At 42.5% G+C, this 26,931-nt stretch overlaps 2 protein-coding genes across 2 annotated transcripts in view; one reads left to right on the top strand and one right to left on the bottom strand.

Annotated features, from left to right (window-relative positions):
* Window positions 1–13,593, bottom strand: part of HACL1 (2-hydroxyacyl-CoA lyase 1) — a 25,653-nt gene extending 12,060 nt beyond the window's left edge. The window contains exons 1-7 of the mRNA XM_035130302.2: window positions 13,473–13,593; window positions 9,801–9,905; window positions 6,529–6,569; window positions 5,690–5,770; window positions 4,594–4,666; window positions 2,107–2,184; window positions 1,071–1,165 (exon numbers count right to left, since the gene is read on the bottom strand). Of these exons, the coding sequence (XP_034986193.2) occupies window positions 1,071–1,165; window positions 2,107–2,184; window positions 4,594–4,666; window positions 5,690–5,770; window positions 6,529–6,569; window positions 9,801–9,905; window positions 13,473–13,544 (545 nt within the window). The 5' untranslated portion in view covers window positions 13,545–13,593. The remainder of the gene's footprint in view (window positions 1–1,070; window positions 1,166–2,106; window positions 2,185–4,593; window positions 4,667–5,689; window positions 5,771–6,528; window positions 6,570–9,800; window positions 9,906–13,472) is intronic.
* On the top strand, window positions 13,475–26,931 carry BTD (biotinidase). The gene is made up of 4 exons (XM_035130305.2): window positions 13,475–13,614; window positions 20,586–20,811; window positions 21,919–22,068; window positions 25,198–26,931. The coding sequence occupies exons 2-4, from the start codon at window positions 20,590–20,592 to the stop codon at window positions 26,389–26,391; spliced, it is 1,566 nt and encodes a 521-aa protein (XP_034986196.1). The 5' UTR covers window positions 13,475–13,614; window positions 20,586–20,589; the 3' UTR covers window positions 26,392–26,931.

Here is a 26,931-nt window from a genome sequence, read left to right as displayed (position 1 = left end):
ATGTTCCAGAAGAATCTTCAATGAAGCACTAGGAACTGCAGTTGGAAGGTGGCTGGGTGCAAAGAAGGATGGGGAATTTGTGGTCCTCCAACTCTCCTCAGCCGCAGTCAGAATGGCCAATGGTCATTCCCCATTTTGGGGAAGCCATGCCCAGCTGCCCTATGCCCGACATCATACCTGCTGTCAGATGTGAGGTGGTTAAGGGCAGGGAACAAGCAAGAGTTTAAGGTGGGCAAGGAGCAAGGCTTACTCCCCACTGCCATGGTCCTTTAAACCTCCAAAACCAAAAGTTTAGAGAAGCTGGTCCACGCTGCTTCTTTAAACCTCTGAAATTGGAAGTTTACGGAACAGTGTGGGATGGGAGATTGAGCAAGGCATGACACTGCTACCAAACAGTCTGGCACTGTGCTTTGAAGGCCCAGAGACCAGGGCTTCAAAGCTTAGCATCACCTGACGTCACTGTGATGCTTGATGACTGACAGGTGTGGGTAGGGAGATAACAATCAGGCCCACTTGCCAGAAAAGCTTCCTCACCCTAAATTTATCATATAGGACTCAAAACAACAGTTAATCTGTAGTGTCTCATGTCAGCAATGTCTCACCATTTAACAGAATGCCATTTAAACGTTATATGCTTGAGTCTCTTACAGGTCTGAAGACCCAGTGAGCTCAGTTCTTCCAAATCTTATTCTAGATCAGATTTCCCAACCTGGTGCCCTCCATGTTTTGGATGGTCTCAGGTAGAACAGGTGGGACTTGTAGACAAAAACGACTGGAAGGCACCAGACTAAGGGTGATCAAGATGGGAGGTTCCCTAAAAGGCGTATGCTAAGTAGCAATTTCATTAAAGTAAACTGGAAGCCGCTAGATTGAACACATCCTAGTTGATCAGGAAGCTATTGCCAGATCACATCCATATCTTTTCAGTGTCTTTTACTATGAGGAATTCCTTGTGTTTGTTCAATATGTAGAGTTTATGCTTTCCCTTAGCAATACACTCTTGCAGGTATTCCCATACCCTTTTTAAGAAAAAGGAACCAAGCACTCATCTTAATAATAAAAGGACTCACTTGACAGAGTTCTTCTTCACCTGCATATTTACAAAGTCTCCTGGTATGTCAATGTAACAGGCACCTGGGCGACCATAGATGCTATTTCTGACAGCCTAGATTGATGAGAGAGAGAGAAAAGAACATAAATGTGCTAACAATAATTAAACATTTTTTAAAAAAAAAACAAAAACAAAAACACACCACCAGATTTCAAATTTGTATGCAATGGCTAAACTTATTATCCAGCTTGGAGAACAAGAAAGCTACTGGATTCAGTTTGCAGCCGTCTGTAGCCACTGTTCAATCTGGAGTAACCGTCAAAATCTCCTGCTGACTGCCTATTTTAAGTAACATGACCCCCATGTAAATGCCCTGGAGCTGTTCTTCAGTTTCTCTGGATTCTTTTTGTTCCAGTGCATGCCATAGGCTGAGCCAACCCTCCTTGAAACTCCTATTGATTAAAGGCTCAAACGGTGGCTCAAACAATTGTAGCAGGGAACTTTACAAAACTGTTTCCTGGAAAGTTTAGAGAATAAATGCGTCAGCCACAAAAATAAACCTACAAGGCTACTCTGTGGCATTCCACGATAGAGTTAAGCATTCCATGCGTGTTTTGTATAGGATATATATTTTGGGAGAATAATGCAGTGTTCACAAAAAAGAACAAGAGGTTTTTCTGAGTGCAGATGGAGTATTATTTCCACTTTTAGGCTGCAGTCCTATAACACATGCTTGCCTTTAAGCAAGTGTCATTAAACTCAGTGAGGTTTACGTCTGAGTAGACATGCAGAGGGTTGCACTGCCTGCTATATATACAAAATGGCACATGTAAAGTTTTAACATCTTCAAAAGCACTGGATGTTTTCATACATTTATAGGATGATTCTACAATTTACTGTTCAAGATGTACCAGCAAGAGGTGTGCCAATTCTATCAAGATGTCACCTACGATCTACTATAATGCACTGCCCCTGTAATATTCTACTGCTGGTTGACTGGCCTACAGAGCTGAATGCTGAGGAGCAAGTATCAATGCTTTTCAACTGCTGCATACCTTCTCAATTGCGGCAGGGATACCTTCAAGACTGCTGGGTCTGGCAGAAAATTTGCTGTACAGCCGACAAGCTTCAACCTAGATTCAAGCAAACGCATATGCTAAATCGAACTATTACCTCTTTCTCAATTTATCACATCATGAGTTTTATTGAAAAGAAGTAGCTCAGCTGGACCCAACCAAAGGTTTCCTCGACATTCTGTTTCCTAGTGATCCAAAGGGATGTCTTGGGAAAGCCCACAAGTGGAGAATGACGGCAGTGGCCCTCATTGGCTATTGCTCTGCAGGAGCTGGAATTCAGCGCCATGCAGCCTCTAAAATTAGGTATCACAGACGCCAGAAAACGCTATGTTAACATGCAATATTCAGTAATAATAATAATAATAATAATAATAATTTATTTATACCCCGCCCATCTGGCTGGGTTTCTCCAGCCACTCTGGGTGGCTTCCAACACAATATTAAAATACAATACTCTATTAAACATTCCCTGGAGATCCCGTGTGGTGTAGTGGTTAAGAGAGGTAGACTCGTGATCTGGGGAACCGGGTTCGCGTCTCCGCTGCTCCACATGCAGCTGCTGGGTGACCTTGGGCTAGTCACACTTCTCTGAGGTCTCTCAGCCCCACCCACCTCACAGGGTGTCTGTTGTGGGGGAGGAGGGGAAAGGAGATTGTTAGCCGCTTTGAGACTCCTTCGGGTAGTGATAAAGCGGGATATCAAATCCAAACTCTTATTCTTCTTCTAAACAGGGCTGCCTTCAGATGTCTTCTAAAAGTCTGTTTTTCTCTTTGACATCTGGTGGGAGGGCATTCCACAGGGCGGGTGCCACTACCGAGAAGGCCCTCTGCCTGGTTCCCTGCAACTTCACTTCTCGCAGTGAGGGAAGTGCCAGAAGGCCCTCGGCGCTGGACCTCAGTGTCCGGGCAGAACGATGGGGGTGGAGACACTCCTTCAGGTATACTGGACCGAGGCCGTTTAGGGCTTTAAAGGTCAGCACCAACACTTTGAATTGTGCTCTGAAACGTACTGGGAGCCCATGTAGGTCTTTCAAGACCGGTGTTATGTGGTAAAAGTAAAAGAAAGATTCTACAAAAAAACACAACAGCCTTTAAATCCAACCAATTGGTGTTTTCTGCAAGAGAGGGCATGTGACAGATCCAGGACATCCATTCTGCACAATGTCAGAATCGGGCCTTGGGTGCTGCAGCACCTAAACTCTGGAACTCCCTTCCACTATATAGGTGGCTTTTCTATTGTCCTTTTGGTGCCTGTTGAAGACTTTCCTCTTTCAACAAGCCTTCTAAGTGGAGATCTTTATCCCAGTTGGCATCTGTATTGGATCTGAAGTGACTTTATATATGTGTTGAGATGGTAGTTCTTTTAAATTGGTTTTTTACATGCAGTAGTTTTATACATGTTGATGCTGTATTGTAAATTGTTCTGGGATGTCTCAAGGAAAATGATTAATAAATTAAACAACAACAATGAATAACAAAAGATTTTATAAAAAAATTCCTTCAGTAGCACCTTAAAGACCAACTAAGTTTATATTTTGGTATGAGCTTTCGTGTGCATGCACACTTCTTCAGATACAGAAGATACAGAAGTGTATCTGAAGTGTATCTGAAGAAGTGTGCATGCACACGAAAGCTCATACCAAAATATAAACTTAGTTGGTCTTTAAGGTGCTACTGAAGGAATTTTTTTATTTTGCTTCGACTCAGACCAACACGGCTACCTACCTGTAAAAAGATTTTATAAAACAAATAAACTCATTCATTAATTTCATATATGTTTATTTTATTTTTCTAACGTTTATATACCACTTGATTGTAAAACAACTCAACGCGGTTTCAAAAAGAATGAAACAATAAAATTGTTAGTGAAATCCAGTGAAACATTCAGAAAATTAAAACCAGTATTAAACTAAAAACATACCAGCATTCTAGATATCTGGGTAAAGGTAAAGGGACCCCTGACCATTAGGTCCAGTCGTGACCGACTCTGGGGTTGCGGCACTCATCTCGCGTTATTGGCCGAGGGAGCCAGCGTACAGCTTCCAGGTCATGTGGCCAGCATGACAAAGCCGCTTCTGGTGAACCAGAGCAGCACACGGAAACGCCATTTACCTTCCCGCTGTAACAGTACCTATTTATCTACTTGCACTTTGACATGCTTTCAAACTGCTAGGTTGACAGGGACTGGGACCGAGCACTGTGTTTGGCACCTGCTAAAACCATTTTTGTTTAAATATCTGGGTAGGCATGTCTAAACAAAAATGGTTTTAGCAAGTGCCAAAAACAGTACTGAAATCAATAGGCAGGGAGTTCCAAATTGTGGTGCTGCCACACTTAAAGATAAATTTCTTACCTATGTGGAATGGGTATTATGTGGCATTTGTAGCAGTGCCAGTTCCACAGATCGAATACCCTAAACCATTTCAGGCAACATCTTTACGGAGGAAAAAGTGACCAAGCTGTGTACCTGTGGAAATTCTTGGAAAGCTCCCATCGTTTCTTGATTTCTGTCCGAGGAACCTCCAATAATAATCAAAGGCCTGGGGAGAGGGGAAAAAACCATTTATTGGAACCAGGGGTCATGAATGATCAAGACTCTGACACACAGTTTCACCTTGATCCTGAAAATGGCAGCATGGCATAAACCCCAGCATCTGGTACCCAGGAATCCATGGTGATTGGGCCCAGGAATCTTCTAAGAAATTGTAAGCATGCTCAGCTTAGACAGCCTTTGACAGACTCACCAGCTGTTGGGGGAGTCAGAGGAGAGGGGAGATAGAAGGCTCAATCTAGTCCTGCCTTCCAACACAGGTAGTTGGCACTTCCAAGATGATGACTCCAATTAATGCTGCTGTGCGGGAGGATCTTTTGAATTAGGACCATCACCATTTTGGGCCCAATCTCACTATCTTACTTATGATTTGGCCTTGGAAGCTTTCATCACTTCAAAACAAGATTCATACAGGATTCAACTTGTCATATCACCAGTTTGCCTAATATTACAGCTGGCAGTTTTTTGGAGAGGGAAAAAACACACAGAGAAAGGTTGAATTGCTTCCCCAAAAAGATTAAGAGATTTTTGCCTCCTCTTTTATGACTGGATAAACAAGATGCCTCTTGCCCTACCAGATGATATGATAGTTACCAAGCGATAATGTTCTCATGTGCTAGACAGACACTGCACATAAAGGATAAGATGCTGTCATAAACAACATCTTTAAACCAAGTTACGGTGATTATATTGGTCACATAGCCGACATGACTCAGCTGATAGATTTCCTAAAGTATCGAGCTCTTTTCCTGTATGATAATGAACTTGGCAGCTGTAAAAAAGATCTGAAATCTATGGACACGTCACCATATGTATTTATATGCTGTCCTAGCACAATGCCCTACCTGTTTAAAACAGTACACAGAGAGAGAGAGAGAGAGAGTAAAGAAGCAGAAGAAAAATGACATTTTATCTGGCTTTCATGACACATGATTTGTATTGCAACTTCAGATTAATTAGAAATTGGACTAACAAGTCGATCAAAAACAAAAATAAACCACAGGTTCATTACCAGCAATTCATGTTTGCATTTGCCATTCCACCTAGAGCATGTATGAGGCCAGGACCAGAAACTACAAGACATACGCCAGGCCTAGAGACAAAGGGAAAAACAAAGAAAGTATATAAAAATGTATGGAATGAACACACAGATTTAGCAGGCAGGGGAGCAAATTACTCTAAATGCATCATGAGGAAACACTGTCTTAGGACATCATGCTGAAGAATTAATTTGGAAGGACAGAGGCAGGCTACAAATGTTAATCAACACACCATACAGGAAAGTCAGAGAGGCTCCGGGGAAGTATGTGCATATGAGTAAGAGAGGAGGGGTGTGACTCCTTTCTGTGAATGTATCTCCTTAGTAATGGCCACAACCCAAAAATTATCATGGAAGCTGATGTGCAATTGCATATTTTTGCAGAAGGGAAAACTTCAGGACCTTCAGCAACCATTTCCTTTTCATCCTTTTTATTTGTTTAGGTTACGTTTTCTAAAAGTGGACTTAAAAAAAAACTAATGGAGAGAAACACTTGCTGCACATATACACAGGTTTGGAGTAGAGAAAACTTTGTAAAGTGGGAAGTAGATAGAGGCATTTCCAGGCCACTGCTCCCTAGTACTGGCCTGACACACACACACACACACACACACGTGTTTGTAAGGACTGCACACTTTATGGGCATACAGATAGCAAAATACTGGTGTACAAAGAGCGAAAGCTTGGAACTCTGGAAGGCAACTACAAAGTCCTAGAAATCAATTCCTGATGATGATGATGATAGAACCAGGATTGTTTTTGCCTTTCAAAGAATTGTTGACTCTGAAGACAAACACAAGGAAGCACCTTACCTGCCTGTCAGATACCCAACTGCAGAGGCAGCATAGGCAGCCTATTGAAAAATAAAACAAATATTTATCAGCAAGCTGGTGAATGGGATTTTTGTAGTTATATAAAAAAGTCACCCTTAAACACCCCCAACTAGTAAGCTGAGAGGACTTCCTACAGATGTTCAATTGAAGTAAATGGACTATGCTCAGCACACAAAGATGTCCACATGTGAACTAGAATTGACACAGCTTCTGAACTCAGATTTTCATAGCTACAATAGAAAGGTTCTTTTAAGACTCATTTCAGCTGGGGAGGGCTAGGGGGAGGTGGAACCTACGGGCAGAAGTGAATGCCTTTGCACTCCCATGGGCACCGTGTAGATGACTCATATCCTTTACAAAAACAGAAATTTGTCCAGTCAAGGGTATCACCCAACTTATTTTACATAGCAGAAACATTTCCTCTGAAAGCAGATCTCCCATGTGCTACTGCTTGTACTAGCATTGCATAAACAAGTGTTATGCAAGCACGCAGATGGAAATCTCTGCACATTTTTTCAACCAGTATTATGGACAGTCACTTTGGACTACTTCTATGACGATTTTTCCCATATGCCAGCAGGTGGCATCCAAGAGAAACAGTAGGGAAATTGCGGTAAGCAAGAGAGGGGGAAACGGTAGAAATTGCTCCATCAGCGCTGTGGAAACAAAACTGCACTACTTGGATTCGAGTGGGCAGCTATTTCAGTCTAGAAACTATTAAACGAGAATGTTATCTGTTTCATTACAATTGACCTTATTCTACAAAAATATTATAGTAGGTGCAACAAATGAATTAAGTTTGGGACTTTTTTTTTTAAATAACCGAACACTCAATAATCCTGTTTTGCTTTCCTGCTGTTCTGTGAGTAGTTGAAACTGCACAACTAAAGTTTATGCATCTCAGATTGGGAGACAGCTCAGAGGAATAAAATTTAGGTTAAAAGAAAATTGAGATCATTTTTTGAGGTCTTGTCAGTGAAATGGGTGGCCTTTTCTCAGTGGTAGCATCCCAACTGTGTAACACTATTCCCAGGGAGGCTTGCCTTGTGCTGTTTTTATAGTAACTTCACCCCCAAGTAAAGACACTATCATGCTCCCAGGCCCCTTGGAAACCTGCCTTCTGAACCGCTGTTTCTCTCTCTCTCTGCTGGAAGTTTTTTATACCACATTTTAAAACTGTAGTCTATCATTTTATGCTGTAAGCCATCCAGTAAAAAGTGCTACCAGGCAAATTTATAGAAATATAATAAGGATGTAAATAAAATAAAATAAAAAGGTGTGAAATGGTTGCAAACACACACACAGGTTAAATTGAGTATAGTAGCCTCTAAGATATTCTCCAAAACACTTCCACTCTTCTCTTAGCTGCATCTCATCTTCATTTCTTATTTTCATGGTTATGGTTGCTAGTTCTATCAGTATATTCCGCCAGATTTCTTTTGTGGGTACCTCTTTTTCTTCCCACTTTTTCGCATAGACTATTCTAGCTGCTGCGGTCATGTACAAAAAAAGGGGTTAAGTGCCTTCTTCGATTATAAGCATGGCTTAATGTGAACTGCAAACACACCCCTGCTCCTCACCTCAGAGGCCTAGAATTTCTATTACATCAGGCTCTGGCAGGTGGGATGAGGAGCAAATTTAGCAGAATCGTGAGGTGTGCAACTTCTCCTGAGCTAGATGTGTCATATTCCAAAACAAGAATCTATGCACTGTGCAAAAATAAAAATACCACCAATTTATATGAGAGCCTATGGCACTGCAAATTCAAGCAGTTTGGTTGATCATTTGGGGAAAGGGGTCAATCCTCCCCACAACAGTTATCTAGATTAGATGTAAAATAGTCTCTCTTTCTACATATAGAAAGCGCTCAATCCCTACCCCAAAATATATGCACATATGTGAGCAGGGATGAGCAGGCATGGTTAAATAACCAATAGGTAAGTCCAGAAAGCTTAGTGTAGGAGTAGAATATTGAGGCAGCAATTTAGATTCAACATGGTGGGTGAGAATGCAGTTTTTACATAATACCTTTGACGAACAGAAGAGGGGAGAAAATGATTACTACTCAGAAACCAGAAGGCAATTTAATGTGACATGTGTTTCCCTTCTCCTTCTGAAAGAAAAACATGGCAACGTACAAATGTTTAAAGATATACGGAGTGGGCGTTTCATAAGCAAGGCTCTTTGTACCTCACAAGCAGGGTGCCATGGCAACGACACATTGTCAAAGAAACTGACAGGCTAAAGTGACACACAAAACTTTGCAGGTAGAGTGAATGGCACTTTCCCTTGCAATTAGGCAATCTTGTCAGCGCTGCCTCTGGTTACGCAATTTTCAAATTTATGCTGCTGTAACTCAATGAAATTCACATACAGTATCCTGCCATGTGGCATCACTGGGAAGGATTATGGAAAGCTTCAGCCAGAGCCCACACAAAAAACAAACTATACCTCTTGCTACTCTGCCCTCTGATAATAACCCAGTTGTCAGTTTGGGTTCTTCAAATGTTAAAACACTGGACCTTTATTAACATGGGGCAGCTCTCAAAACCATTTACAGGTAAATTAGCACATTTTTCCATGTATAAGACGACCCCATGTATTAAGTCCCCCCTATTTTGGGGGACTCCAAATTAAGAAAACACCCCTCAGCACTACCCATGTATAAGACGAGCTCCAATTTTAAACCTAGTCTTGTACACAGTAAAATATGGTAATTTCTCTCTCACTGTATACGTGTGTGTGTGTGCATATTATATGCCATACTTATATGTTTTTGTAATTCAGAATATTTGTAGCACAAAGGCAATTCATTGCATTTTGGAAACAGAGGTGGCGAGCCATGAGATCTGAGTTCAGAGTGGTCAGAAAAATCTGTGGTCACATCATACTTCTCAGAGTATACCCCACCAGAGTTGTTACATTCATACTCATTTTTTGGGGGGGGGGACTATTAGGATCAAATGACAGTATTTTTCCCTTGCAGGGAAGCAACTAAGATGCATTATTTTGTTGGTGGGTAGGATGCAAGACAAAGAAAATGTTAAGAAGCCCTCTGCCCCACCCTATGCTGGGTTTCCTGTAACAGATTGCAGCTTCCACAACCACATACAGTCATACCTCGGTTTAAGTGTATAAAAAGCATTGGTGAAAGACTATACGTGACTGAGTACTGCACATCATTCTCATTTTCAGATGTATAGGCTCAGATCGAGGCCTGGCTAGCAAACAAGGCCACTGAAGATACTTACAGCTTGTTCATTGCGCATTCCAATATATTTAATTCCACTTGCTTGAGCAGCAACTGCTACTTCAATCACTGGAACACCAACAATGCCAAACATATACTCGATGTTCTGAAATAAATACCGGTAGTAATAATTAAAAAAAAATAAGCTGTTGTATGAATGCATGACCAAGATGAGCTGAGAACACTTGAGCAGCTACTGTAATACAGGGGTCTGCAAACTACGGTCCCTGGGCTGGATCAGGCCCACCCGGGTCCTAAATCTGGCCTGCGCCACGAATCCGAGACTCCTGGCAATGGCGACAGGAGGAAGAGGCCGAGCAGCAGCGGCTCTACCAATCAAACGCCGCACCTGGTTTACCTCAGCGGCGTTTGATTGGCAGAGATGTCCCTGTCCCACGCTCAGGTAAACCAGGCGTGGCGTTTGATTGGTAGAGCCGCTGCTGCTTGGCCTCTTCTTCCCGTCACCGGCAGAGCCGCTGCTGCTCGACCTCTTTCTTCCGTCACCGTTGCTGCCCTGGTGCTCCTGTGGGCCACAGAGCGGAGCAGACAAGCTTGCTCTGCCCACCCACGAGAAGCAGCAGCAGCAGCGGTGGTGGCAGTGGCAACCCCTGGGAAGGTAAGTGCAGCGGCTGGGGCTGGGGGGAAGACTACTTGCCCCCCTCGCCTCTTCTTCCAGCCCCCAACCCCCTGTGCCACTTCTTTGGCCCACCACAAGGTCTGAGGGACAGTGGACCGGCCCGCTGCTAAAAAAAAAAAAAGCCAACCCCTGAGCTAATACATGCAACCACCCAGTTTCCTACAGAAACAGCAGAAGAAAGCTTTCCAGATGTTGTATGAAGTAGACTATTCCCATCTTCAGTAAAACAGTTTGTGGGGTTGCCAGAAATTTAGGCAACATAGCTGATGATCAACATATGGATGTTCTTTATACAAAAGAAATGCTCTTCTGAGTGATCTCACAGTGAATCTTGGTTTCGAATCCTTGCATGGACAAAAAACTAGGTTTACCCATTATGGTTTATAAGGAAATTGTGAAAGGACCCAAGGCTTCTCAAGCTTGCTCATATAGGCCCAAGCCACAATTTGGTATTCTTCCTGAATGCAGCTATTATGTATGATATGCCAATATATACTAAACTTGTACATAATATAGGTGTTTACTGCCAGTATGTACCTTTCTGGCTTGTATGATGTCATCCAGGTGATCTGGGCCACCAAAAGGAAGACAAGGCCATATGAAGGAAGCCAAGTCAGCTAAAGCACGGTTCGCTGAAAGCAGTTACATATGAATGCCCAGGTTGCTGACAATGTGATACTTCTAAAGGGCAATAAACCCTGAGCTTATTCTGCTGAAGCGATTGCGTATAATGATTAACTTATTAAGCAACGGCCTTTCTATCAATGGGCATAAGAAGTAAGCCTCGTTAGCAAAAACGTCTTCTTCTTTTCTGAAGCATTATCTGGAAAATCATTTATAATTTTATTTTACTCAAGCTTTAGTTAATGGTTGATCACTGGGTCCTTGATGATGTGGGAACGTTATTGCACAAATTGTTATAGCTACAAAGTGGAAGGGACAAGCGGGATATAAAATGGAAGAATGGTATAAAGAGGTGTGGGATATAGCTATTAATGATAAATTAACATGTGCCATTAAGGTAAGGTGGGGAATTTGCAAGATAAATTATTCTAAGGCAGGCTTCCTCAGCTTCGGCCCTCCACATGTTTTTTGGCCTACAACTCCCATGATCCCGGGCTAGCAGGACCAGTGGTCAGGGATGATGGGAATTGTAGTCTCAAAATATCTGGAGGGCGAGGTTGAGGAAGCCTGTTCTAAGAAGATACGGAGGGTGTTTATAGAATTTGTACTGTTAAAACGGAAAGGGGTCAAACCATCACAAAAGGTGCTGAAATTTTGGGAGGTTGGATAGTTACAATGGAATACAGTGGAACCTCGGTTTATGAACACCTCGGTTTATGAATTTTCGGTTTATGAACGCCACGGACCCATCTGGAACGGATTAATTCATTTTCCATTACTTTCAATGGGAAAGTTTGCTTCAGTTTATGAACGCTTCAGTTTATGAACAGACTTCTGGAACCAATTACACCCATGCTTCAGTTTATGAACGCTTCAGTTTAAGTACTCCGCGGACCCGTCTGGAACGGATTAATCCACTTTCCATTACTTTCAATGGGAAAGTTCGCTTCAGTTTATGAACAGACTTCCGGAACCAATTACACCCATGCTTCAGTTTATGAACGCTTCAGTTTAAGTACTCCGCGGACCCATCTGGAACGGATTAATCCACTTTCCATTACTTTCAATGGGAAAGTTTGCTTCAGTTTATGAACGCTTCAGTTTAAGTACTCCACGGACTGTCTGGAACGGATTAATTCACTTTCCATTACTTTCAATGGGAAAGTTCGCTTCAGTTTATGAACAGACTTCCGGAACCAATTGTGTTCATAAACCGAGGTACCACTGTAGTCTCATTGGTGGGGTGCACATTTTTATTCTTATTATTTATGATTATTACTTTGTCCAAATAAAAAAGGGGGAAAATTAAAAAAAAGAAGCCGTCTCATACCAGGTCAAAACTTTTGTCTTGCCTAATATTGTCTACAAAACTTTATCCAGGGGTTTCCAGGCAGGGATCTGTTCCCCATCTCCACCTACAAGAACCTTTTCAACTGGAGGCAAAAGGGCGGGCAGACACGGGGCGTCTTGTGCTCTTTACCACTCTGCTATTGCTTCTCCTGGCATGCTGTGATCTTTCACCTAAATCCAGTAATCCCGGACGCCTTCCCGGATTAATTAATTCTTTTTATCCTCCCTCCACCTTCTTGTGTAACGAGAGGCATGACGAGAGGCAAACCTAGACAGGCTACACTGCAAGCAGCACAGCAGCTCGACAGGTACGTGCTGAGAACGCGAGAAGCAAGTGACAGGGTAGTAACAACCCCTTAAAACGAGCGGGGCCCAAACAGTGACAAGACTCGTTTAAATTTTAAACCATCCACGATGGGGCTCTCCTGTTGCTGTTTCACCCCCCCCCAATTGCATATTGGCAGAGACAGATTTAGGTTTGAAGGTACTGAAGGTAATGGGTCCCTTTATATGTCCAGCTAGCCTTTGTCAACAACAAAGTGTCGCCGTTTTTCGGGTTGAATATATGCTATATGATAATTTATGGACCTAATAGGTATCTAAAGCCATTTGCAGATAACAAATAGGCGCCTACACAACACAAAACACTGTTGCTGTATGTAGGTTTTGTTTTTTATCTTATATTTTTTGGGGGAAATTCCTTTAATTTGGGGGGGGGGGCAAGAGAGTGGGGTCCTAAGCTATAGCTTGTTTAGTTTATACGTAAATCCAGAACTGCATATTGGGAAATAATAATAATAATATATTTATACCCCAGCCACTCTGGGCTGCTCCCAACAGAATACAGTACTGTATTACAATCACGATAAAACTTTAAAAACTTCCCTAAACAGGATATCCTTCAGATGCATTTTGGGCTACACGTCCTCGACAGGGACTAGAACCCTTCACGTAAAACTACGCTTTTTCGAAAGAAATGCTCCTTCCCGCTCTCCGTAGGAACCACGTAATATTTCCGGGTTGGCTTCCGGAGTTCAAGGGTCACCCAAGAGCGTTTCTTACTTGCATCTTCAGCGCTTCCGCGATGATCTGAGCCCCGCTGACACATTCTTCTTCCTGCCCTGCCGGAGCCATCGCTTCCACAACCGTCTTTTCCCGAGGAAAGGGAGAGACAAGCGGCAGGCTACCTTCAAAACACGCTGAGGTACGGCTCCATCGGCCAATGAGAGAAGCGCTAACCGCTTGATTGACGTGCCCCTCCGTTCAATAGGAAAAGGCTTCGGGAATAGCTAATAGGTGGGGGAAGTTAAAGGGGCGGGGCCGTTGGAGCAGCCCGCCTCAACCCACCCCGCACTCTGAGGAGAAGCGTTGGGCGGGGGAGGGGGGAACGCTGCGAAGAAAGGCTCTCGATTGGCTTCTGCTTAGCCAATCCGAATCAGCAAATTGGGAACACGGAAGGCAGATGCGTGGCTGAGGTTTTTTGCTTGCAGGAGCCGCAATAGGAGTTGTGGGGCGATTATTATTTATCTGACAGGGACTCAAGGCGGATTGCAGAACAAATAAGAACAACCATTAAAAACAACCATTAAAAGAATTGAAATTATCTATCTGTAATATGTGTGTGTGCGCGCGTGCGCGCACACACACACGCTATTAAAACAAGAGAATAAACAAAAACAGCATAGCACCAGCCCCCTCATTAAAAGCAGCCAGGACCCCAAAACCTGTTGGAAGAAGGTCTTCACCTGCCAGCAAAAGGATAAGAATAAGTTCGTGATCGGCTTTAATGGGTGTTCCTGTGCATAGCTGCCAAGTTTTCCCTTTTCTCGCGAGGAAGCCTATGCAGCATAATGGAATTTCCCTTAAAAAAAAGGGATAACTTGGCAGCTATGTTCCTGTGTAATGCGTCTGCTGTGAAAAATTAGCAGCAATTCGGGATGTCTTCCCAGTCCTATAACACACAAGTTGCTCTTTGTAGTGGAGAAGGGGGACTGCACTCCTTGCTCTTATCAATTTCAAGTTTTAGTTTAGCTTTTATAGATGTTTTATCCATTGCAGGTTTTTATCGAATGGGATTTTTTTAAAACAACAACAACAACAACATGTTTTAATGCTACTGCAAATTGCTTTGTGAAGCCGCCTGACCTCGAAAAGCTGGATTTTTTTGGGGGGGGGGGAAATAATTATATTATCAGGTGCCTCTGTTAAACTTTGTACCGTTTTAACATAGGAAGCTGCCGTATCCCGAATTAGACCATTGGGTCCTGCTAGCTTAGTGCTGTCTACACTGACTGACAGCAGTTCTCCAGGACAGGTGGATCTCCCAGCTAGCCCTACCTGGAGATGTCAGTAGTTGAAACTGGGACCTTCTGCATGCACATGGTCTATTTTTGAACTACAGCTTTTCTTATTTTTTAAAAAATTAAAAAACAGACTTGAAAAGGAATATTTTAAATGGGCAAGCTAGTTATCTAAACCACTGTGTAACATTCCTAGTGATAAGAATTATATCTTCCCCATCTGTATCTTGTCTTTCAACAGCTGCACCAGCAGCCGTGGTATGGTGAGAAACTGAAGTTTCCCCACGAAGCTCTCACAACTTTCTTGCAAATTATTTCTAGATATGACCACACTTAAAAACTGGAGAAGCCAGTCTATTATTTCAGTACATTTCAAGGTGTAGCATTCTGTTTTTGTCTGTTCTGCATTATGAAAATTACGTAGCAATCATTAATAAATGGATGGTTGTGGTATAGATGGGTAGCATTGCCATTTTCTAAGGCCATGTTGTAGAATATTATGCCTGGGATTCATAGGAACACGTGCTTAGTTCTGCACAGTGTTTTTCCCTTAAAAATGTTTAGGGGTACTCTCATTTTCCTATTCATATTGAAATATTGCCCCTCAATGAGGTCAAACTTAGATTCACAAAATGTTTAGGGGCATGCGTACCCCTGCATTCCCCCAGAAAAAAAGCACTGGTTCTGCATGTCCAAGGGGGCTTTAGGCTTATTTTTATTGAATAACAACCATGTGACAAAACCCTTTGAAACCGAAGGGACTTTTGAAAGCTGCTTATAATATGGTGTAAGAGTTTGCAGATCAAATAAAAGAGACCCTGGTGTGCTTAAATAAGGGATTCGGATCCCAGCCTGTTCATGTATGTATGTATGTATGTATGTATGTATGTATGTATGTATGTATGTATGTTGGAAGGTTCTAAGGCTTATTGCCTAAGCTCCCCACAGGTTCTCAGGGCAGCTTACAAAAAGTCAAAAAGACAGTGAAACACATTAAAACAGAAACAGTAAAACACCATAATATAAAAGCAGCCAGTGGAATTAAAAACCAAAACCAAACAGCATAAAACAAATGTATTGCTGATTAAAGAATCTGGTTAAAACAGAAGGTATTTGCTTCGTATTGAAGTGACATCAATATAGGTGTCAGGCAAGCCTCCCTGGGGAGAGCATTTCATCATGGGGTGCCACCATCAAGTAGGCCCTTTCCCCCAATACACACTTCAAATGATAGGGGCATTCAAAGAAGAACCTTTTCTTGAAGATCTCAGGAGACTAGTATTCTGTGTTACTTCTGTAGTACAGAACTTTGCAGGGGAATGAGTACAAAAATGTTTGATTGCAAGCATTTGTTTCTAGTAACCTCAGACTGCAGTCTAGTTAGAAAGTAAGTGGTCTGAGACCCTCTGAAGGGCACATGTGGGCTGCACGCGGGGGGAGAGGAAGGAGAGTTTAAGGAGAACTAGAGTTTTCATTCCTGGAAAGCAGGCAAAGCTCATTTCGGTTTCCAGTTGGGAGTTGGCTTCAGAATGAGAAGCCATTTACCATTTACAGTTTGTATGTGAACAAGAACACAGTCTTCTTTGTTTTTTTGTGTTCTCATGCAGAATATTTTGTCACAGGATAAGAGGTACATGCCCAGTCTTAGGGCGGATTTGTACATTTGTGTTTCTGATACATCAACACCACTAGGAGATCACTCATTTTACAAATCACACTTAACATAATTTTATCACATTGGTTTTTAAAATTTTGGTTTTTTAATCATGTGACTTTACCAGGTTCTAAAGTAAGACTTGAATCAGATTTTAGCTCAGACAGAAAAATATTTCATATTATTACCCATCAGCAGCCATCACATTATAAGGAGACAAAATGGCCAGATGCCTGGTCATTTGCCAGACATGTTTAATATGCAATTAGCAAAGTCCCAGCTATTCACCACTGTTACAGAGGCTGAACTTTCCTGCTCCAGAATCTAGATAATCTGGATCTGGCCTTTGTCAGACACAAAAGACCAGACTTGTTTTGCATTTGGTCTGTTCTTGTAATTTTGCTTGGAAAGGAATATGGCACCAGTAGCTGGAGAATGGGCACTGGTATTATTGAAGGGATAACAATATCCATTGCTTTATAGTAGTCCAAAAGGGAACCATTTGTCCATCCCACATGGAGGTTGAAGTGGGTATTGATAAGAGGATATATTAATTACTGTATATTTAATCCTCTACAGACCCACATGTATTGGCTAACAAACAAAAGAAAAATGGCTTGTGTCTGTTTTTCAAAATGCAAGGCTTGCAAATAAAGAGCTCTAGTAGCAGAGTTTAAATCACATCGTTAGACAGATTTAGTGAAGCCTAGGAACAGGCTTTTAAGCCTTTTAAAACATTCTAGCTACTTGAGGCAGCTGGCTTCCTTTTAATCCTGGTGCAAAGAAACAGATCACACACTAAAGTAAGTTTAAAATATAATTTACTTACAGGCATGCGTTGTCCTTAGCAGCAAATAAAATACAGGTAAATGTTCTTGGGTAGAAATTCAGCAAAGACAGCCTCAGATAAGTTTGCTGCCTTGTTTGCAATGTGGGGAGAGAGAGCAGGGGTGGGGAGAGAAAAGAACAGGAAACAAGTCTTACCTCGTCCCTTTCACTGAGCCTTAACTGATCCTTAAACCCTTCATGTTCAAACTATCTTTGTTAGGTTTGACTGCAAATCTCCCACATTTTTGTACCCTCCACAATACTTTCTTTCAGTGGAATTGCATATAAGAGGACCATACAGGAATATATGCTTTCCCATCCCTAAAAATCAGCTTCATTTTTCTTATCTGCTAATGCAAGCAAACAAATGCAAAGCTGATGAAAGGAATATTGCTACATACATGGCTGTTAACTTAGCAACACACGCACATATGTTTCTGTATACTTTTTTGCATTCAACATTACATTATCCTGCAGGATTGGATGTTGGGTGTTTGTCCGTGCCTTTGATCCTATGCAGGGTCATTTGTTTTTTGTTTTTTTTTTGTATAACTGGAAAACTTCCAAGGGCCAAATGCTAGTAATAGCACCGGGTTTTAGTTCACTTCCCAAATGCCTTTTGGAATTATATTCCACGATTTCCCATGCTTCAGTGGTAAAAGTTGATCGAGCTGAACATAGTTCAATAGTAAAGAACAACAAAGCACAATGACATGCATCGATAAAATGTTTTTTCTGGACTGATTTTCCCCCAGTTTGACTTGGGTGTACTGATGTGCTTCTATCTTTACAGCTCTTTGTAAGGCAAAACTTTATTACTTAGTTTGTCTATATTCATGTATCAAAACATTTTGCTTTGGCTAACATAAAGCTTTTTTGATCCCTTTTAAATTAATTCTTGATTACAGCATATTTATTATTTTCCAGTTATTTTTTGCCCTTTGAATTTTGACATGACTCTCTGTGCTAAACACTATAACCCTTCTGGGACACGCAGCCACCACTGCAGCTGCCACTTAACCTCCATTTGTGTCAATGGTGTTTGAGCTAACTCTATTGACATGAAAGAGGCTGCAAAACGGCTTGATGGACTGTGCCAAATGCACGCCGTTTATATCTATCCATTTTGCAGTGACTGACTGCTGGCTTCCTGAGGCAACTGACGCTTTCCAACTCTCCAACATAATTTCTCCAACAGAAATGCATGAACAATTGGTGCTTTTAACGGTGGCCACTGTCCTGGCTATTGTCCAACGCATGCAGCCAGAGGCTCTTTCTTATAAGAAACGAGATATTTATTCAGGCAAGTAATGGCACAAGCTCAGCAACACAATTCAGGAGTTCAGGAGCGAGACGTTCAGGAGCAACAAAGGTGTTCCAAGAAGTTCCCACACCCCTATTGCCAAGCTTTTAAAGACAAGGTGTGACACACACACTCAAAGGACTTCGTTGCCTTGCGAGAATGCCAATACAGGTATTCCAAACACATTTTCTGACGGGGCGAGTAGGTCTGCTCCCATTTGCAAATGTGGTGCCTGGTTCTAGGTGACAAGAATGCACCGTCCTGGTCTAGCTCCAGCTCAGTCACAACCTCCTCCTGTTCATCCTCCCCCTTCGGCTGGTCGAAGCCCTCACCAGCCTCCACAAAGGCTTTGAGCTCCAGAGGAAGGCAGAGGAGAGAGCTGCTATCATTCCTCCTCCTCCCAAAGTGACTGAAGATGGTGTGGGAAGGGGAGATCTCCCCTCCTCCAACCCAAGTTGGAACTTCGAAGGACCCCGTGAATGAACAGTCATGTAGTTGAACAGTGCCATCTTCTGGAACCATGGTTAACAATATCCAAAACTGCTTAGAAGGCCAAGAAAATCAACCAGGTCGTGCTTCCGCTGTTTCTCTCCTGGAGGATATAATGAGTCGGTGCTATTTTTGTAGAAAAAGAGGAACTCACCAGGCAATGGTGTCCATCTGAGAAGTGCCAGAACTGGGTTGAGTTCTGGATGGGGGAAAAACCCCTGTAGAGTCAAACCTCGGTTGTTGAACGTAATCCATTCTGGAAGCCCATTTGGCTTCTGAAATGTTTGACAACTGAGGCGCAGCTTCTGATTGGTTGCAGGAGCTTCCGTCACTCAAGCAGAAGCCATGTCGGATGTCCGACTTCTGAAAAACATTCAAAAACCGGAGCATTTACTTCTGGGTTTTCGGCGTTCGGGAGCCAAAACGGAGGCATTCGGGATCTGAGATTTGACTGTAATGAGTCAAGGCCGATCTGGTCCCAAACTGGAGCCTAAACCAATAATGAAATGGGTCGAGACTGTCAGTCTCTCCAAGCACATCTGAAGCTGACCTCTACCTCTCCAACTTGTCCTCTTAATAATCACCAGGCTACTGCTTCAGGCCTTGTTTGTTCTACAAGGAACTATTTCATTGTTCAAGGAACATCTTTTGCACATTGCAGTTTAAGTAACGCCGACTACTGCATACTTTTCATTCCCTCCCATCCTCCCAGTCACCATTTTGGGGCTTGTCAGGAAAAGCTGGTGTCAGCAGCCTCGACAATTCTCTGATTCTAACTTTGCCCTTTTATCAGAACACATACAGTGTTGGGGATTGCTTTAACACTTGTGACAATATTACCTAGAGATAAATTATCTACTATAGTTGCTATCCTCTCCCAGAAGCGGAATAGCTCCAACATGACTGATGCACATTTTTATCAATTAGTATATAATAAGTGCTAATATTTATGGATCATCCTGTAAAAAAGGGTGGGGGGGGACCCGGCCAGATGGGTGGGGTATAAATAAATTATTATTATTATTATTAAGCAATTGTAATATCCAGTTGGAGTATTACAAGTGGATCTCATCACTCTGCTCTCAGCTACCGTAAATATGGTAGGAGCAATGGACGTTAGAAGTTTACAACGCATCTTCTTGCCTTGTTGGTTTGGGTTACCGTGTCCAATTCCGGGCACCACTTTCTAAAAAGGACAATGGCAAACTGGAATGTGTCTGGTGAGGATCTGGAAACTAAGTCTGATGAAGAATGGTTGAAAGAACGGTGTATATGTAACCCGGACAAGATTACAGGTTACATGATAACTGCTTTCAGTATACAAATATCTGAAAGCCAGCATGTTATCTGAAAGCCAAGCTGAATCCATTGGGGGGGGGGGATTTCAGGCTTTGATTTCATCTCAATCTTAAGAGTTCTCTTTCACCAGAGGCATATAAGGTGATTCTGGACATCAACGACATCTGTCACTGATGCTGCAGCTGCATTGTAGATCATCCACTGAGCAGGGTGTTGGGCTAAAGACATGTAAACCCTCCTTCCAACTCTATGATTGTACTCAACTATGTTCCACATAAATATGTCGCCCTCCCCCCTTCTAGAATCATGGCAGGCATCACTTTGGGCAGTTGCTGCATGCTCGTCCTGGCCTGCTTCCAAGTTCTCTCCGCAGATGTTCACAGAGGATATTACATTGCTGCTGTGTACGAACATCATGTCATCCTGAATCCCAATCCAACAGCTGTTACCAGTCGAAGGTCTGCATTGCAGCTGATGAACAGAAACCTAGACATTTACGAAGAGCAAGTAACTGCTGCTGTTAAACAGGTACCACAATAATTAATCGCCTTGCAATCATTTTAAGTAACATGTGCCTAAGAGATTAATTGCTTTATTGTTACAGGAGCATTTGTAGGCATATGTATTGGAGGTGCTGGATGAAACCTACAGAATCTTGAGCAAGTTCTTCCAGAGTCACGGAGCTCCTGTGTTTTTCTTCCATAATGGCTTTTCTTTCGGAACTATTAGTGAATAATTTACTAGGATTTTGAAGAGGCACCAGCTTATCTTAGCTTTTTAATTTTTAGATTAACTGAGAATGTGATGATTTGAACAGGATGCACTCATACTTTCCCCTATGAAGGTGCTTACCTTTGAAGTAGCTGAGGCTCAGGCCTAACCTCTGCCTTTTGACCAGTTTTTCTGAGCAACTTACATATTGTTTACGACTATTGCAGCAGTGCCCACAAGTTTCAAATTTCCAAATGGGCACACGGGCCTAAAGAAAGTTGGGGACCCCTAACATACATCCTGCTTGGATGCCCTGCACCTGCAACTGAAGGTTTTCCTAACCAAGTGAATCCACCACACAGTTACTTGTGTGGGGTTTGCTACTGAAGTCAGGTATGTTACAAGAACACAGAGCTTTTGATCCATAGCACCATGTTGGAGCACCTACGGTACCATGCTGCTTCAAGAAGGCAAGGATCCCCTTTAAAATCTGCATATGATACAGCTGTCTGTGTCTAAATGCTATGTTTCCTTCCAATCAAGTTGAATCATTTCACACTTCCAAACAGTTCTGGTGTAGATCCCCAAAGTTTTGGTGAAATTGCTTCTGGGCAAGTAGTTTGTGGATTTTAGCCAAAAAGAAACTGGAGTGTGTTTTGCGGTCATTCCCTCATTTCCACTGTAAAGCCACATATGATCTTCTAATTCATAGTAGTAGGTTCAAGGTCTTACAACTATCTTAAAAACAACAACAGCAATTTAAATGGAAGTAACACAGTGTTCTGTGTGTTTTGATGATCAGCAACACTTGAATGAGATTAATGCAATCTGCACAACCATTTAAGTCTTCTTAAAGAGATTTCAAGGCACCTTTCCTTTTTTTATTCTGACAGCTGTCTTTATTTTATTTTTGTTTGCTATCAGGGAGCACAGATAATTGTCTTTCCTGAAGATGGAATTCATGGCTTCAACTTCACCAGGACTTCTATTTATCCTTACTTGGATTTCATTCCATACCCTGACTCTGTAACATGGAATCCATGCAAAGAAGAATACTTGTTCAATGACACAGAGGTATCTGTTATAACTGTTGCAGAACTGGAAAAAACCTGGATATTATTTGCTTTAGTGGAATATATAGAGTGACACTCTATTCCTTAGTGATATTTTGCTGCTCTGTTTCACTAGTGCTTTCTGTCGCACTGCCTGATGTAATATTGGCATTGCATCTCAAAGCATTTTTGTTTACAGTCAATTTCAATCTCTAACTACGGTAAGTATGAAGTTAAGGTAAATGTAGATGCAATCAAACTGTTAATTAAATGCACACCCATTGATTTCTATCACTTAACTATGCACACTGTAAATGCACACCCATTGATTTCTATCACTTAACTATGTTTGGCTGTTAATACACCTCCTACCTGCTACAGGTACCAAGCACAACCACATTTAAACTTGCTTTTTGCAGACAGCTGCAACTAAGTTAAGATGGAAATGCTGTAACACATTTTCCCCTGAGGATTTAGAATGTATTTGGAGCTAACACAAGAGTTTCTGAACAGAACAATGTTTTGTACATTCAAACTGCATATGTAGGTTTCCATTAAAAACAACAAACAAAACCCAACTTTGTTATTCTAAGCTAGACAACTGTTATGAGTAAGTAATATGATTTTCAAGAAATCTGTGGTTTAGAAAATTATAATTCTGGAAAACGAAATCTACCCCGACTCTACCCAAGCCTTTTGTGTGCAGCAGAAGAAATTCTGTATAGTGCATTGCACAAGGATCAAAAACCATTAACTCTGTCCGCTGGTGGCAGTATTGATCACTTCCTGGGCTGGACCTGGATTCAGTTTCTTCAAACAGGCGATAGGGCGCTGTCAAAATGTATGGTTGGCACATTCGATCAGAATGTGTATAGCCTACAAATCACGAAGCATACAGCTGCAAATGTTACATATGGGTTTTGTTTACCCCACAGAATATTTTTTTTTGTATAATGTTCACCCCTGCTAGAGTAAGCTGAATTGATAAGAAGATAGCTTTCTTAGGCTGAAATCCTATATATGCTTATTTGGGATTGTCCCATCAAACCCATAGTGTAGAGGTCCTCAAACTTTTTAAACAGGGGGCCAGTTCACTGTCCCTCAGACACTGTCGGGGGCCGGATGGGAAGTTTTGGAGAGTGGACTGGTGCGCTCATGGGAGCTGGACCCTTTGGAAGCCGGGAGCCTGCAGGAGCTGACCGAGAGCTGCACACACTGCCCAGTGCACCTCTTCAAGGAGCACGGAGACAAGGACAAGCTGGTGCCTCACCTGCAGCTGCTGCCTTGTGCGGGCGTTTCTGCCCCTTCATCCTCCTACTCCCCAGGGGTGAAGGCTGGCGCCTGGGCCACTTCGCTGCCGGTCTCATCATCCTCCATCGTCACGTCGGCCGCCAATGGGAGCGTGGCGGTGGCCCCAGCGAGCCCTAGCCCAGGCCGGCTGTCCTCCTCCAGGAATGCCGCTGTCACCCCCCTCACAGGGAAGCAGAGCGGCAGCAGCCACAGGAGCACCAGGGTGGCAGCGGTGGGAGGAAGAGGCCGAGCGGCGGTGGCTCTGCCAATCAAACCTGGTTTACCTAAGCGTGGCACGGCGTTTGATTGGCAGTGACGTCCCCGCGCTGAGGTAAACCACCGCTGCTCGGCCTCTTCCTCCCGTTGCCATCACTGGGAGTCTCGGCTTCACAGCAGGTTTTTAATGGTCAGGCGAGCTGGATTTAGAACCCTGGCGGGCCTGATCCAGCCCAGGGGCTGTAGTTTGCCGACCCCTGCCATGGTGTCATAGAATTGTAGAGTTGGAAGACACCCTGAGGATCATCTAGTCCAACCCACTGCAATGCAGCTGGCCCATATGGGGATAGAACCCATGGCCTTGAAATTATCAGCACCCTGCTCCAACCCAGGCATCCCTAAACTTCGGCCCTCCAGAAGTTTTGGACTACAATTCCCATCTTCCCCGACCACTGGTCCTGTTAGCTAGGGAACATGGGAGTTGTAGGCCAAAACATCTGGAGTGCCGCAGTTTGGGGGGCCTGCCCTAGACTGTGTCATACCCTTGACTGGTTCTTTATTATGGCTCTGTTTGAATACCTGGATAATCTTTACATCTGACTGAAATCTTGGAGGAAGACCAAAGTGTAGAATCCAATTCAATCTGGCACCCAGTAATATTATAACATCAGCACCCTGCAGTGCCCTAATAGTTAAAAACAAAGAAAAGAAATTGTTAGCTAGGGATCATGGGAGTTGTAGGCCAAAACATCTGGAGGGCCGCAGTTTGGGGGTGCCTGCTCTAACCAAACGGGGCTTACTAGTAAGCAGAGATGTATACAGCTGCAGTGTCAATTATATTGCTGACAGAATATGCAGAATCTTATAAAGTTTCAAGTTTTGAAGTGTTCCAAATGTTGCATTTTCTTTCAAAATCAGTTGAATAAAAAAAACTAATATTCATTTTAGATTTCCTCCAACTTGCATTTGCTAAAAAATTTCCTACTTTTTAAAAACAAAACAAGTGTCTACTGTCACAAGGTTGACTCCAATGAAGTCATTGCACGAGTGGAACAACTTCCTCATGTGCAGCAGAACATCCCCTCTCTCTCTCCTCCACCTGTTCCCTCCCCAAATCTGCTTGGTGGGGGACCCAGAGCAGATGCAGAGGAGGCTAAGTGGGGGAAGGAGAGACCAAAGTTGCATTGCATGAACAGTTGTTCCACTTGCAGAATGGCTTTCCTGAATACAACCTAGAGAGAGAGATGTTGCCTCTTCTGGTGGTGCCAAAGTTAGATCTGTCAGCCACTTAAAATTTATTTAACTAAAAAAATGCAGTGCTTTAAATTTCTCAATACTACAGTCCCTCTAACAATAGCATTCAAAGTAATTAATGAATAGAGAAGTTTAAGCACAGTGATTTAATATTTTGGAGCGAAGCCCAAAACATATTGCCAAAATCAGGAAATGGCTTCAGTTATCTCTGCACACTTACTTCTGAGTAGAGAGCACTAAAGATATCTTCATAGGGAACCATTATAAGGGGGGGGATCATATATACAAGCATACATGTTTAATTTGTGTTTGATCCAACAGCCAATTCATAGGACTACTCAATGCTTATATCTATTGATGCAACAGAATATGTATTTATTTTGCCCCCTAGGTTCTCCACCGACTCAGCTGTATGGCACTGAAGAATCAAGTGTTTTTAGTGGCAAACTTAGGAACCAAGCAGCCCTGCAATCACGGTGATCGCCAATGCCCACCAGATGGGAGATACCACTTTAACACAAACGTAGTATTTAGTGACAGTGGTACACTCATAGCAAGATACCGAAAACAAAACCTGTATTTTGAATGTGCCTTTGATACTCCGCCAGAGGTAGATTACACTATTTTTAATACGCCTTTTGCAGGCAAATTTGGAATTTTCACTTGCTTTGACATCCTGTTCTATGAGCCCACTGTGAAGCTTATCAAGGAATACAATTTAAAACAGGTTGTGTATCCTACTGCATGGATGAACCAGCTTCCGCTTCTGTCCGCTGTAGAATTTCAACAAGCATTTGCAGTTACTTTCAACATCAATCTTTTGGCAGCGAATATTCATCGTCCTGACTTGGGTATGACAGGGAGTGGTATATACACACCATCAGAATCATTCATTTATTATAACATGGAGAGTGATAAAGGCAAGCTTATAGTGGCCAAAATCCCTATTACATCAGGGCATGAAACCAACAGTAACATGCAAACAAGTTTTTCAAACTCTCCTATGGACCATCAGATTTGTCATAAGGAGGATCAAGAAGCCCACTGTGAAAAAGTTGAGAAAGGAGCCCAGGAAGCTCCACCTATATTTCATGGCAAAATGATGTATGACAATTTCACTTTTATGCCCATAATGGAAGCTGAAGGAGAGATCCAGGTCTGTTCCAATACTCTGTGCTGTTCCTTAAGTTACCAGAGACTGTTTGTATCAAAGGAACTCTATGCTTTAGGAGTATTTGATGGCCTTCATGGAGTTCACGGAACATACTATGTACAAGCTTGTGCGTTAGTGAAGTGCGGCACCCTCAACTATACGAGTTGTGGGCAAGAAGTCACAAAGGCTACTGAACGGATAGATTTTCAGCTGCAAGGGAATTTCAGCACTGCTTTTGTCTTCCCTCTCTTGCTGAAGTCTGGCATCACTCTAGACTTTGCAGACTATCTGGGTTGGGAAAAGAACTACTATGTCATGCAGAAAAAGGGAGCATCTTCTGGCTTAATAACAGCCGGTTTATATGGACGATGGTATGAGAAGGACTATAATAAGCATTTGGTGCAACCAAAAGCCACGTGTCAAAATGAATAATTTAGGAGCTTAATAAAAGGAGATCATTGTCCAATGGAGTTCTTGACTTGAACTGTGTATACCTGAAAAGTAATTTTAGGTTGCATGAATTCATAAAGGTTCTTTATCAATTCCAAGGGTCTACACAAATTCTGGCTGATCTCAAAAGGGTTTGTTCTTAGCTCTGACATCACACTAGACTTGTCACATACAACTAGCTGCCTGTTGTCACATAGAATCAGAATTGGAAGGGACCCCAAGTGTCATCTAGTCCAACCACATGCAATGCAGGAAGCTCAACTAAAGCATCCAGGACAGATGGCCATCCAACCTCTGCTTTAAAAAATCCAATGAAGGGGAGTCCACCACCTCTGTGCTGCTGTCAAACAGCTCTTACAGTCAGAAAGTTCTTCCTGATATTTTGTTGGAATCTCCTTTCTTGTAACTTGAATCCATTGGTTCAGGTCCTATCTTCCAGAACAGAAAACAAGTTCACTCCATCTTCCATGCAACAGCCCTTTAGATCAGTGTTTCCCAACCTTGTGCCTCCAGATGTTTTGG

This window comes from Zootoca vivipara, chromosome 12 (genome assembly GCF_963506605.1).
Source record: "Zootoca vivipara chromosome 12, rZooViv1.1, whole genome shotgun sequence".
NCBI lineage: Eukaryota > Metazoa > Chordata > Lepidosauria > Squamata > Lacertidae > Zootoca > Zootoca vivipara.
This window is presented reverse-complemented; position numbering and strand designations above follow the sequence as displayed.

What these genes read in the sequence shown, in the direction of transcription:
- BTD (XM_035130305.2), top strand. Translation starts at nt 20,590, where the DNA reads ATGGCAGGCATCACTTTGGGCAGTTGCTGCATGCTCGTCCTGGCCTGC. An exon ending in TAACTGCTGCTGTTAAACAG is followed by an intron (nt 20,812 to 21,918) that starts GTACCACAATAA and finishes GTTTGCTATCAG; the next exon opens with GGAGCACAGATAATTGTCTT. An exon ending in ACTTGTTCAATGACACAGAG is followed by an intron (nt 22,069 to 25,197) that starts GTATCTGTTATA and finishes TTTGCCCCCTAG; the next exon opens with GTTCTCCACCGACTCAGCTG.